Source organism: Lepidochelys olivacea (assembly GCF_965140295.1).
Source record: "Lepidochelys olivacea isolate rLepOli2 genome assembly, chromosome: 2".
NCBI lineage: Eukaryota > Metazoa > Chordata > Testudines > Cheloniidae > Lepidochelys > Lepidochelys olivacea.
The window spans coordinates 113,276,307-113,290,955 of record NC_140412.1 but is presented as its reverse complement, the minus strand read 5'-3'; the positions used below and the strand labels follow the sequence as shown (position 1 = coordinate 113,290,955).

At 41.1% G+C, this 14,649-nt stretch overlaps 1 protein-coding gene across 1 annotated transcript in view; it reads right to left on the bottom strand.

The window, feature by feature from the left end:
- CAP2 (cyclase associated actin cytoskeleton regulatory protein 2) overlaps positions 1-14,401 on the bottom strand; it is an 87,695-nt gene extending 73,294 nt beyond the window's left edge. The window contains exons 1-2 of the mRNA XM_084618262.1: positions 14,105-14,401; positions 2,678-2,802 (exon numbers count right to left, since the gene is read on the bottom strand). Of these exons, the coding sequence (XP_084474388.1) occupies positions 2,678-2,801 (124 nt within the window). The 5' untranslated portion in view covers position 2,802; positions 14,105-14,401. The remainder of the gene's footprint in view (positions 1-2,677; positions 2,803-14,104) is intronic.
- Between the last annotated feature and the right edge of the window lie 248 nt (positions 14,402-14,649).

The window sequence follows — 14,649 nt, the reverse complement described above, 5'->3', positions numbered from 1 at the left end:
AGAAAGTAATCTTTTCTAGGATGTTTTCCAGTCCCTTTTTCACTCCCTGATATGCCGTCATATCCTCTCCATGGCCCTGATCCAGCACATATGCAAATTTAAGCTACTCAAGTGCTCTGCAGAATCAGGGTCAAAAATTTCTCCTGCCTCTCTCCCTGAGCTTCCCCTCTACTTGGTAAAAAGTGAAGCCTGTTCTGAAGGGACCCCAGGTTTTGCCCAGTGCTGTCTTAACCAGTTGGCACTGCACTACGGCAGAACGCTGATTAATAACTCTGAAAGCTCTTTTTGCAGTAACAGCATTTTGGCCCTTTGACAGAAAACACTAGCTTTGACAATGAGGACTTGGAATTGCCTGTGTTTAGCACTCTGTGCTTAAGCTGCTTGATGGAAAGCCTAGGCTGTCCTGTTCTCCTTATGTCACTTACTTTTCTCTCACCTTTGATTCTAAGGATTTCTGGGCTTTTGTCCATTTGAAATGTTTATGTGTAAGTTTCTTGTGGGACCTACCGCACAAAGATTTTTACAGTGGAGAAGAAAATGTTTTCCAAAGCCTATTTATATTCTTTGTAAAAATCCATGCCAGTCTCCAAGAGACTCCATTTTAAGCTTTTATTTTGGAGCACAGAGACTCAAACAGCAGCCCATCAACTACACGAACACTGTAGAAAAACAGAACACAGCTACACCTATTTTTAGGAAGCAAAGCTGCTGATTTATGAGATCATATCCTAGAGTTTGCTGTGGACCTCTCTGTAATTCAGAAACTGCATGTTTTTCCTGCAAGCCTGCCACCATGATCTTCAGGACCAAAATGTGTACTCTTCTCCATCAAGCCATGTATGATAAAGATATTAACCAACTAAGATGGAATACAATATACATTCAAGCCTAACTTATCACACATATATTCTGAAGTAAGCAATGGTAAATTATTTGAGTCATTACTATGGAAGAACATATACTCTTTTACATGAATTCCTGTTTTAAATGAAATAAAGACCTTACTATAAGACAGGTGCAACTGTAAAGCTCTAAGACTATCTAGGGATATTGAGTGATAACGTGGCTTAAAACATGTCTTTAGGAGGTATGCCCAGAGCCTCCATCTTTGAGGGGCACAGTTAAGGAAAGTGGCGTGAATAAATACAGATGGGAAACTCTGTGTGTCATGTTACTGAGCCACATTCATCTCTGGTGAGGAACTTGGGCCATCATGTTTAGCCATAGAGACTATTTGGAATGGGAGAACCTGGCCTGAAACAAACCATCACAGGCATATAATGTATAGCTGTGCTCATGACACCACACACATAACAATGGCCCAAAATGAACACTATTGCTAGAACAGCTACCATCTCTCCAAACTCACGGATTGCTTGAGTGTGACACTGTATATGATGTGGGCTCTATGCACGCTGCCAGCACAGCCTAGGTTCTGGGCTCACATCTGTGGTAACTGCCTGCGGCAGCCGTGCTATACAGGGAATATCCTGTAGCCCCTGGTCCTCCAGGAAACTTGGGACTGACGGATGCAGCCTCCAGGATAGGAAGGGCCAGATCAGCTGGAAGATGTGTTTATTTACAACCTCTCACAGACAGGCTTTGCTGGTTGAGTTCCTGTGCAGCCCAGCCAGGATTTTAAAGCAGCACTTTCCCCAGTGGTGAGCCCCCCATCTGATGTAGCTGGCCCCATAAGCACAGGGTTGTGCAAATTTCATGGGTAGATGTGGCTTTGCAATTAAAATAATCAGAACAGGGACCTTAGTAACAATGGTTCCAACCCTACAGTGAGCTTTCTGTGGATGCAGGGGTCTTCCCCGCAAGGAGCTCATTGCAGGACTGGAGCCTATGTTTTGAAAATACACAGTTTTTAATAGTTACTTATTTTCCCAGCTTCTGTGTGGGTCATGTGTTTTTCTCTGACTATTCACTCATGCAGTTTTGCTTAACCTGGAAATTTCAAGGACAACCAAAAATCTAACTTAAGAGCTGCACAGTGTTAAGTATGGCTTGGCAACACGGTACAGACAGGTGTGGGTAGACTGTGATTCCAGCCTTCCTTCCTCTGTTCCAAACTCCAGGACTTTGGAGATGCACTTCTGGGGACAGAGGATGAAAGAGAGCACAAAATAAGGCCAATGCTGCGATAGTGGCAGCGATTAGTGACCAAATGCTTAAGAGCAAGTTCAGCTGTTATTAAGGGGATCAGGCAATTACATGCAGTGTTTCTGCACAGTGAAATTCAATTCAGGGAGCTGGAAAATAAATCCAAAGTTTGCATTGCTGATTTCTTCAGTGAAATGTATGTTCTGACTTTTCAGGAACACTCATTTCTTCTGCTAATTAGCCTCAGCAGACATTTGCAACTGGTGAGCACTCTGTAACAATATAAACAGTAAAACAGAGCAATAAAGCTTGAAATATGGACTATATATTTAAGATTAGTTCAAATCTTGAATTTTCTAGGGCATGCTAATGTATGATTAAGATTAAGGATGCCTCCTGATATGTTCCAACTGAGTCTACAAAAAGAAAAAAATTGCTTTCTGCTAATGTGCAGCTCTTAAGGGGCTGGGATTGTTCTCCCTCTCTTGGAACAAAAAACATGCTCCACTTACAAGCTATATATCTGGCATTCCAAAAAAAGGCATGCAGTTCTCGGAAGAGCCACTCATACCTCCATTGACTCCATTTACAGCTCCACACTCCATTCCAATGGATCTGTGTGAATCTGAAAACAATGATTCAAGTCGAATTACAGCTTTTTCCAGCCTCTCCATCAACACCTGTGTCTCCGCCATTCTAAAAGACAGAAACAATGTTAGACATTTGAATATGAGCACAGGTTTTACAGCACTATCATTCTTCTGTAGTTTTTGGTGATTTTAATTTTCATCAATTTCTAGGTTAAGGACAGGTCTACTGATCTCCTTTATAAAAACTACTTAGCTTGCATCATTGCAACATTAGAAAAACAATCTCCTCTCTCCTCGCCAGTAAATTTAAATTATATTTTAAGGGATGCGTTTCCAAAAGTGGTCTCTATTTTTACATTTCCAAATGACAGGTACAAATGACTGTCAGTGCAATTCTGGTTATGTGCATAGCCTGACGGCACCTGCAAATTAGGTACTTAGATATCCAAGTGACTGAAATACAGTTGCAAATAATTGTTGGCATAAGGTTGTGCCTGCAATCATTTGTACCTGCTATATACAGATACAATACAGAACGCTAGTTAAGTCTGGACTAAAAGTTGTGTGAATGTACACTCTCTCCTTGGATTTCCTAGATCTTTCCAATCCTCGTATATACTGTGGTAAGATTCTGTCTTGGTTGTTTTTACTAATGACTACACACCTTCAATTCAAGACACCAAGAAAGTCTTGTATTTGCTTCTTTAAGATCTGACCTCTCATCAGTTAATGTTGTCTTCTTTCCCTTCTAAAAGTACATGATGTGAACAAATCAAATAAACAGCTAGGTTTCAAAGCATGGAACCCTCCCCCTTCATCATTTACTTAACAGGTTTCATGCACACATGTTCCATTTAAGGTTGTGAACATTTTATCCCAGTAAATGACATCCAGGGTATGCATATGTTATTTCCTAATAAACATCACTGCTAAAAGTGTTAATCCCTCAGAGATACCACATGTGTAATACTAGATTCCAACAAACTGCATATTATTAAGCTACATTAGCAACCAGAACAAACACCATTGTGCTAATTACCTGTCCCCCTACTGTGGGGAGAGTGTCTAAAGTACTATTATTAGATAGCCAAATATGCAAAGAGAGTTTTTATCATTATTATTACTACATATTTTTAATTTTTTAAAAAGATGTAACAGGGTATTAGGATTCTACATATAGATGCAGAGCTCTTCTGCTGATTCACCTTGGCTGTCAGGCTAATGGGTCCTTTTAGCTCAACCCTAGTAGTTTAATAAGGTTTGTGCGTGACTACGGAACAAGGAATTAGAAGCAAAGCCAGTGGATTCTACAGGGAAAAACCCTAGGAACAGACATTTTCAGGAAAAAGCCTTGGTCGAGGTTTATATTTTGTTCTCATTTACGTTAGCAACAAAGGCAAATCCTTGGACGTGGGTAAGCTTGGACTAGATACACTGTGCATGGTGCAGGGTGGGAACTCAACCTGCCTACAATAGATGTGTACATTGTTCTTTTTGCAAAATATAATCTGCATATTCAGTGAGTGAGTTGGTCATAAACATTCCAAACATTGTTTGTTTTTTAACATACTGGGTATTTTGTCTGAATGAAATAAGATAGATAGCACCAGGAGAGCTTCCACAATGTGCAAGATTTTGTGAAAACATAAGAACTTTTTCTTAAAATAAGTATTGTACACCCCTAAAGAAACTACAGACTCTCTTCCTTCCACATTCTACACAAATCTCATGTGCTAAAGTCTAAAACTCAAGTTGTAAAAGACTCTAAAGTGAGGTTGGGCTGACTCATCATCTTGAAATAAGGACCATCTACAGTCTAAGTCAAGACAACTATCTGATGTAAAAAACACAGCTTTCTTTTTCTTACAGTAAAGACATAGCCTACCTGAGCCTGGAAAAACCTTGGAACAATATCTCTGAAAGGTCCTCACTAGGATGTTAACTCAGATGCCCAGTGATGATAATTTAAATATCAACGCTGTTAACTATTTCATGCATGTAAAAAAGGAGAGGGGGATCATAGACTTGCACAATTTACTGTGATATCTCAATTTGGTGTCACAAGTGGCTGGTGTTGACGAGGGGTCACCATTTATTTTTTCTCCAAGCCCAAGGAGCCTAGCACAGCCTATGGAGACATGGGCAGAGCATATTTTATAGGCAAACCTTAAAACAGAATGACCATTCCTTCCCCTCCCCCCATCTGACCTCTACCTACAAATATACTTATGTCTGTAACCTAGGAAAGAACAAAACTGCAGAATAATTTCTCTGGACACTCTTCATCTCAAATATTTTCCAACATAGCAGACAAAGAAAGAGCAGCACAAATGGGCCTGCTCCTGCCATCATTCTGTATGGCTGACAGGAGAACAACATATTGCTTTGTCTCAAGTAGAAACAAGCTGTAATGAGTCCATGAGGGTAAGTAGCACAGTGACATAAGAAAATAAAAAAGTGAAAAAACATGATGACAATCAGAAGAGCAAAGATTCCAGTTTTGAACAAAGGAACGGCGGTAGCCTCTTAAGCATAGTTTTACTCTGAAAAGTAACTGTAAAAATAGTGTCATAGGGTTCCATGTTTAGTGGGCCTTTTTGATTCCTTACCATATTCACTCAGTTTAAAATTACAAAGATGGTTTGTTTTTTTCCTAGCTGCCAGCCCCTTCAAAAACAGCCTGGGATCTGAAAGTCAAGCTGGGTCCTTTCTTTCTCACATACCTCCACCACACTACAGATAGTGCAGGGCAAATTCTGCCCTCGGTTGTTCCTGTACAAACTCATGAGATGCAATTTGGAAGTTGTGTGACTAAATCCCTTGCACTGCTTGGAGAAATCACTATCATAGTCTTCAAATTATAGTGGCCCATGCATTTGCTCTCTGATAAGATGTAACTGAACTACAAAATATACAAAAACCAAGCCTCCAGTATTCTAAAAAGGTAGCATCTTAAAGCCAACCACAAATTTATTACAGGTTTAGAGTAGGTATGTAGCAATCTATATCAGGAAGGCTTTTTTCATCTGCTAGCTAAGAAAGCAGTACAACATATACTAAGTTAGGAGAAACATCCCAACATGTTCCTGGAATTCTTCTCAAACTGGAGGAGCATCCAATCATAGTTTAATTGTCATAAAACACAGCCAATGTAAGATGGAAATGCAAAGAATAGCTACTTTCCCCTGTTATTGACATGTAACCTCCTTTAAATTATTACAGGTGTGTTGGCATTTCCTGGTGAGGAACTCAAATCTTTGCTGCTCCCCACACTCAGGTTGTCCATAAAATGAGGCCCCACTGTGCCAGCCAATGCAATGGCTTATGGTTTTAGGGATTAATTCCCAGTCAGAGACAGTAAGGTGGCGAAAGGGGAGAGGAAGAATGGGACTAATTAAGTGCAGCAGAACCTATTTAGTTTCATCACCTGAAAAGGGGTGGGAGGGAAGAGGAGTAGGAGGAAGAAAAGGAAAAGAGCATGGGTAGTGAGTTTGCTTCACCATAAAGCATGAGTGGCAGGAGGAGACAAAATGGGGATTTCTCTCATAGAAGACAGTGAGATAGGAAGAGTGTGTTTGCCAGAAGCTTGCATGTTAGAGAAACAGAAGTGCTACCTTGTATGGTTAGTACTTTGTTTTTATGTTAACTCCATGGAAAGAATGTAGTTAGAGACATGCCAAATTAATGTCAATTTAGATTAAACAAGAATCCCTGCAATAAAACCCTACCTAGAGAGAGGGTGACTTTGTATTCAAACCTGAGCCTTTGGTGAGCTTTCTTCCAATTTTGCTCAGTGCTTCTATATCCTGGAAAATTTCCCCAAATCTGGGAATTTTTGAGTAAAATGTTTTGAATGAAAATTCCCAATTTCCCAAGTTGAAACATTTTATTCAAAAATTCCCAGATTTGGTGAATTTCCCAGGATATAGAAGCGCGGCTGGGAATTTTTCACCAGATTTGGGAAGATTTGGGAAATTTTTAGCACTAGGTAGGGAAAAGTTGGCATCACGATATAGAAACACTGATTTTGCCCTTGGTCCTGCTGCAGGTTGTTTTAGGAACAGTGCTCCTAAGTGCAGAGGACAGCTGTCTGTAAAAATGTTATAAATATATTTTTTTAAAATTATGCAATGCTCTTGCATTTTTATAGCATTTTGACTTTTTGCCAACATTTTGACTAGCCTTAACCGCCTTGGAGAAAAAAGGCAAAAAATGTGTGTGGAAGGGGTTTTTTGGTTAAAATTTGAAATGGAAAAAATTGTCAGTGTTTGAAGCTTTTGACTGGTTCTAGTATGGTACAAAGTATAAAGGAACTTTCATATCTGTGTCCTGATGGATACAGATAATGAAAACTGATGTTCTATTAATGAAAATGGGTCTTTTAAATATTATATATATAGCCACAAGATGGTATCCAAAACATTTTTTTCTGTGAGCTACATTCTTCAGGTACAGTGTTAAGTCTTAAAAGCCTTTTTATCAGAAGAGACCTCTATGGAGAAGAGAAAATCCTGACTTTTCCTTGTTTTCTCCTACTTATCCCCAAGTTTTTGTCCTTTGTTTGACTTCACAGAGTTGGTATGCAAATTGACTAGTACTGCAGAGCCTATCTACTGTGTGTTTGGTTTTTCTGTCACTTTTCCTCTTTCCTGTGTTTTGTCCAACAGACTAAAGTTTAAAAAAAACAAAAACATTCAAGAGGCCAGTGTGGCATTTTATATTTTGACAGTATTTTATATTGGGAGAGCTTTCATTTAAAAAAATAAAAATCCCATCCATCAAAACAGAGACTAAGATTAGAAACACATCTTAAATTTCTTATCACATCCCTATTTAGTCTCATATAACTACAGGTAAGCAATAGCACATGCCAGGATAATTATTCAAGTGTGTATGCACACACTGTGCTGAGGTCTTTGAAATATTTTACTGATTCACATTTTTGAATATAGTATGTGCATATATATTTAGTATCCCTTGAAATAGCAGTTCATTCTCTAATTACACATGAATATCCAGTTGTTTAAAAAAAAACCACTCCCATCCACAGCTGAATAATTCTTAACGCTTTATCAATGGTGATGACAAAAGTTCATTATTTAATGATCTACTGTAGCAATCAAGGATTGCCAATTTGATGGAGTTAAAATAACGAAGGCAACCCATTTCCTAGTACATCCTCCTAATCACTTATGCTACCTTTTATGTAACTGTTCTCCCAGTTCTCGCCTTATCTTTTGTCTGGTTTTACTTGCTTCTCTTTGTGACAATGAAGTGTAAGATTTTAAGTATTTTTCCCATCAATAGATATACTGTGTTCTTAGGCACCCCTTTGCCATATATTAGCATAATACTTTTCAAGTAATCAAACATTTTATAGGGCTTGCAAGCTACTTAATTACATGCCACAAGTCCAATTACTGTATGCAAGCAAAATGAGCTGCTGAACTTGGAGAATATACTGCATACGGCCACAGATGTTGGAGCTGGTGAGGTATGACTACTTCATCCAATAAGATTGAATGGTAAAATCATTAACTAAATTAGAGTTCTATCTAAGTTGTGCTTTTAAAACGCATTTGTGCTATTTAAAAGGGTATGCTTCCCAATGCAAAGAAGCTGTCAGTGTTTCACTTCTTTGACCAGACAGAATTATGGCAAACAAATAAAAAAAACATGGAAGGCAAGAAGACATTAGTCTCTAGGCAAAACTTCCAGAATTGGCAACAGTTAAGTTGCTGTTACTACCACTTAGGACAAACTTGATCATTTCTCTATAGTATACCCTAGCTCTCGAGAATATCCATACTCTGTCAAATCCTGCATTCCTCATTCAATTTTGTTTTATTCAGACAAAATGGGCTGTCAATGGGTAATCTTTTCTAAATCCTAGAATATCAGGATTGGAAGGGACCTCAGGAGATCTTCTAGTCTAACCCCCTGCTCAAAGCAGGACCAATCCCCAACTAAATCATCCCAGCCAGGGCTTTGTCAAGCCTGACCTTAAGAACCTCTAAGGAAGGAGATTCCATCACCTCCCTAGATAAGCCATTCCAGTGCTTCACCACCCTCCTAGTGAAAAAGTTTTTCCTAATATCCAACCTAAACCTCCCCCACTGCAACTTGAGACCATTACTCCTTGTTCTGTTATCTGCTACCACTGAGAACAGCTTAGCTCCGTCCTCTTTGGAACCCCCTTTCACGTGGTTGAAAGCAGCTATCAAATCCCCCCTCATTCTTCTGTTTTGCAGACTAAATAATCCCAGTTCCCTCAGCCTCTCCTAATAAATCCTGTGCTCCAGCCCCCTAATCATTTTTGTTGCCCTCCGCTGGACTCTTTCCAATTTGTCCACATCCTTCTTATAGTGTGGGGTCCAAAAATGGACACAGTATTCCAGATGAGGCGTCACCAATGCTGAATAGGTTACTCAAGATTTAAGAAAGACTGGGCAGGAATCCTCCTGCAAATTCAGGAGGTAGGGAGGGAGGGGATAAGTAGCTACTCTGCTGCTATTAATACTGCATTCCATGGGCTGTATCAGCTGTGGCTTCACAAAGCCTGATTCAACTCCCACTAAAGTCAGTGGAAAGACTCCAATTCTCTTCTAAGAGATTTAGATCAAGTTCTAAGTGAGGCCTGTGGCAAACTAACTGACCACTCTCCTAGCTCACTTCCCACCACACTCAAATCCTCTTTCATGCTACCACTCTCCTAGCTGAATTCCCACCACACTCAAATCCTCTTTCATGCTACCAGAGAAACATGCCATGGATTTGTGGAGCACTCCTCTGTCCTGCCCCTGCGATCCTAGTACTTAGGGATGGGGGAGGGGGCTTTCTGCAAAAGGAGGTAGAATAACATCATTTGAATCTGACTTACATTAATGAGAATTGGTCCATTTCTGTAAGAGAGCTAGAGTAGACTTTTTAACTGGTACTAGTGGATTGAGAAAGGAGGATGGAAAACAGTTACCATGTATATGCTCCATGATCCAATAAAATTTCACCATCAGAAAATGAGGACAGTTCAGCCATATCATAATTATAAAATCCATCACTCTTGGACCACATTTAGCCTGAACTTTATAAGCAGAGGAAGCACTTCATTCAGTACGGGAATGTATTCTGGTATGGAATACAGCATTGGTCTAACAACTCACAGGAGTTTAGAACAAGCAAAGAATACTGCCCTGTCCTGTTGAAACTACAGAAGAAATGGTAGTTGGAAGAATGTCTGGAATAGGGCTAGGACATGGTGGGTACCATTATTACTCTTGCAAAAAGTGCGGTGATCTTTACTGATGACAAGTAATCAGGCCCTTTTTTCCATGTCTCATTCCAAAGACAAAGGCTCTAACAGAACAATATCTCCAAAACTGTGCTGGGGCATGTGTTCGCTTCTGACACAGAATGAAGAGTGCCACCTACTGAATTACCAACAACATTTCTTATAGCACCTTGGTTTCTATTTGAAGATCTTCCCTCTTAATAGTGACCAAGCTCAACCTTACTCTGTTTATGAGAACTAACAGCTATATATCCCAGGGTGACAGAGTTGTATGCAACTTATCCCATGTTAGAGTTTCAGTGTGTGGAATTATGAACTCCAGAATGACCAAGTTAGCCCTGATTAGGTCTTGTTTAACTTGACCATTTGTACAGTTAACCTTTTCTAACATGGCTGCTCTGATTGACATGAAATCTTTATATGGCTGAATTGTTCTTTTCTCTAAACCACTGGTGGTTAGGTGCAGAATGTGTTGAATCACTGCTTGTCTTGCTTCAGAAAAGTAACACCTTAATATGTAGTTATAATGATGGAAAAACTGGACTGAAATATTACAAATCCTATGCTGTAATAGGATTTGAACTCACTGCCTTGGAACTAAATCAGATACTTTAACCAATTATGTAGTTGGCCACTTATCTACCTTTTAACTAGGCCACAAACCTTATTCATTGGGCCAAGTGATTCCCAATGCACAGCAGTACCTGCACATCAGGCTTTTATAATTAGTACTCTTGACTGTTCCTGCCAGCATGAGTCTTGAGATGCTGAAGACCACCGGCCACCACTGGCTCAACACTTCACAAGAGTGAGTCACTCTCTTGTATGTGTGTTAACACTTGTTGGAACCATTAGACTGAAGTCTCCAGGAGCCCAAACGCCACTGTAAGTTAATATGTATAGATGAACTAGAGGTACATACGAAGACTTAGCGCCCGAACAAGCTCTCACTGATATCTATAGGAGTCAGACTGGGCCCTTAGTCTGAAACTATTATCAGTTTTCCAAAAGATTTGGGAACTCTTGGTATAGACTAGACAGCTTTGATCACCATTCATGGGAATTTATAACTGTTAATTAAGCTATACAAAAGAACTTTCCTTTTGCATTCCAAATACAAGAGAAACATCTAGAATTAAGAGGAAAGAATTTTCAAAAATTGAATAATGCAGCCAAAGTTTCTTCCTTAGTTTGTTATAAGATCTACGTGCCTGAAAACTGAGCGCAAGTTAGGGTTAACTTGCTGTTTTGTTTGCCTAATAAATGTGAGAAGTAAAGGAACTTTCCCAATTTTTACCTATAAAAATGTCTTACTAAGACATACCTACTAAAATTATCTTTTTTTTTTTTTGCAGGTGAATTTTAGAGCAATGAAGTCTGCACAAATCAACAAAGAACATTCCATTAAAGGTACTTTGCATGTCAGCATTTTTCCTATATGGATCTCAAAGCATTTTACTACGGTGGGTAAATGTCCTTATTCCTTAAAGACTGTAAACTGAAATACAGCAAAATTAAATGACTTGCATCAAGTCACACTAAAATCAGTGGTAGAGCCAGGCACAAAATATGGATGCCCTGACTTCCAGTCCTCCTGCCTGCTCCACTGGGCCACATTCTTCCTCCAGTGTATGATAATTCAGGGTAAAATCCCAAATTCCCATCAAATTTAGTCCTGTATAGGTGGTAATTTTAGTGTTCTTTTGGAGCCACTATCAGGATTTTCAGTTATTGCTCTTGCAAGAGAGATTTAGGTGAGTTATGGTTTCGAATGTGGAAGTCTGATATGAACATAGGTAAACAAATATTTCTTTGTTTTCACTTTGGTTAATATAGGATCTTCGTATACCAAGATCACTCACCATTAGCTATAGGACTGAGGATACTATGCATTTTTTTTCACTGAAGTATTTGCCATTGTCTACAATGGATGACCAAGCCATGTAATGTGTTAGACCTACTACAGTAAATAATGCACGCCTTTTTCATTTTTATTTAATAGAGAAAACAGATTTTATTCATTACACTTGGGGTTCTGCATGTGCACCATCTAGATCTGAGCAATGCTCGCTTTCTTGAGGGAGAAGAGGTTGATGAATCACAGAAATTGTCTAAGGACCCTGTAACATTTTATTACAACAAAGATCTAAAATGTCAAACTATTCTACACACCTCGCTTCTCTATAGAAAAAGCACTGTTCATAGTATTACATTGTTTAAAAGCTTCTCCCCCCCCATTCAATTTTGTTATTAAATCCTTGTTTTAAAGTTTATAGTGTTAAACAAAAGCTAAAGGAAACTTTACTGTTCTGTGAGCTGTAAACAAAAGAAAAACCTGCTTCAATATGTCTGAGGCATAAAAATTAGCATGTGAAAATGTTCACTTTGCTAAATGTATTAATACCTCATGCAATAAGGACAGCTTTGAGAAACAGTATTTAAGAGCTTGCAATTTTGTGGGGGTTTTAACCACCCCCCACCATCTACAATATAGTTTTAAAAATGCCATTCACTCCCTGAAATATGAATGGTTTGCAGATAATGATTTCATAGAACAATGAATCATGGTACCCACTGAACCAAATATCACTTTTGTCTTTATCTCCTGCAGCATTTTTTAAAAACACAGTAGTCCCCTTTTTTTAAACAACTGTTAATATAGCTGCCTGTAGATCAATGTGTTTTTCTTTAAATATATTCTATCATTGTATTAGTAGAACACATTTAGATAATGAAACTTTGGAAGTCATTTTTTCAAAAGTCCTTTTATTTTAAAAAATATACTGATTATGATGAAATTTGGTCTGATTTGGTATAAGCCATCAACTGTGTTTGTCTATTGCAAATATATGGCTCTAAATTACCAGTCATTTAAAAAAAAACACATTTATTTTATAGTCTTTCAGGTGGGCTCATGATCAGTTCTACTCTGCTATTGTGCAAAATGAATCTGTTGAGAACATTCCTTTAAAATGTTCATTTATTTCAAAATGCAAGGTGTATGTAGGCTTTGAGTTCCTTGATTCTTCTCTCTTGCTCTCTTCCCCCCCACCCCCCTTTGGTTTTGTAGCATCCCTATAAGCAGGGAGTCTCTGTCCTCCCTTTAGCTAGTATATCCTAAACTGCTCTTTAACCCTTTGCTTTCCACACAGCTATACCTGTAGGCTAATCACTAACCTATGTCTCTCGTCACCTAACATTTTGCTTCTGTGGCTCTAGGTGTTCCCTGGCACAATTTGAGCCTAGCCACCATCAAACAGCCCTGGCTCCTGAACAAAATTAGCCAATCTTAAGTCTTGCACTGCCCGAATCAGCAGGGCATCACTTGACACCATCAGATCTAAACGAAGAACCAGAGGGTTTCCGATAATCTCTTAGAAAGCCATGGTGATGCGGGGGTGGGGTTTCTAATCCAACACACTTCATGGCTATCTACCCTCAACAAGCCAAACCCTGCAGTGCTGCTCTCAGGGGCTGTCAGACACCTTCCCTCCTCCTCAGCTGAATACGAGGTTGAAAAGCAGAATATGCAGGTACAGCTGTAATAATAAAAGCCCCGGTTCTCTGTAAGCGTGTCTCTACTGCTGCGTGCGTGCAGCTGTCAGCAGCCTGGCTTCATGGGGGGCGGGGCGGGGGGGGTGAAGTGCTGTTGGGGCTTCTCAGGGGCTGAGCCGAAAGTTGAAGAGCGACCCGGGGCCCTGGCCAGCAGCAGGCCACAGCCCCAGGCAGAGCATGTGGGGGAGGCAGCACCAGTGCGCAGAGCTGACCCAGATAGAGAGGGCGCAGGCAGCTCTGCCGCTATGCAGCCCCGCCCCAGAAGCCCGCCAGGGCAGCACTGCTTGGGGATCATGGCACAATAAACCCCCTACCCCCACCCCTCAGCATCGCCCCCCCCCCACCCACCCCACCCCACCCCACCCCACCCCCAGATGTCCTCTGCAGGCAGCAGCCGCTTGGCAACGCAGGGCCCCTCTGCACGGCCCCCTGCAGCCGCCGCTCCGCCTCGCGCGCGTACACACACAGACCGCCCCGCTCCGGATCGCCCCCCGGGGCTGCCCCCACCCCAGCCCTCCTGCGGGGCCCCCACAGCCGGCTCCGCCGCGGGCTGCTCCGGAATTACCTGGCTGGAGGAGCCCCCTGCTCGCGTCCTCGCTGCGGGGATAATCCCTGGCCGCTGCCTCCTTCCCCTTCCCTACCGTGGGAGCTGGTGTCAGTCAGTCAGCCCGGCAGAGCGACACGCACCGCCGCTTCCGGGAGCGCCAAATAAAGCCAAGTCCAGCAAGAGAGAGATGGAGAAAGACAGCAAAGGGGGTGAGGGGCTGTGTGAAAATGGAGAGAGAGAGAGAGAGGGAGAGAGAGCTGCCTCTCAGCAGCTCCACCACCTGCCCTGTGTAACGGGCGGAGAGGAAATGGAAATCTTAGCACATCACTAGGGAGCAGGCAGCCTGGGAGGAGGCTGGGAAAAGTGGGCTCGCCAAGGGGAAAGACAGCAGGTTGTGTGGGGGGGGGGGAGGGGGGAGTGGGGATGGAGCAGGAGGGGGAAGCCAGGATCTGGGGTAATACCTTGCCCTGAGTGAAAAGCTGGGCAAGGGACAAGGAAATCTACTCTGGTTTGCTACCCAGGGCAGCTCTGCTTGCTCTTCCCTCTCTAATATGGAGACAAGG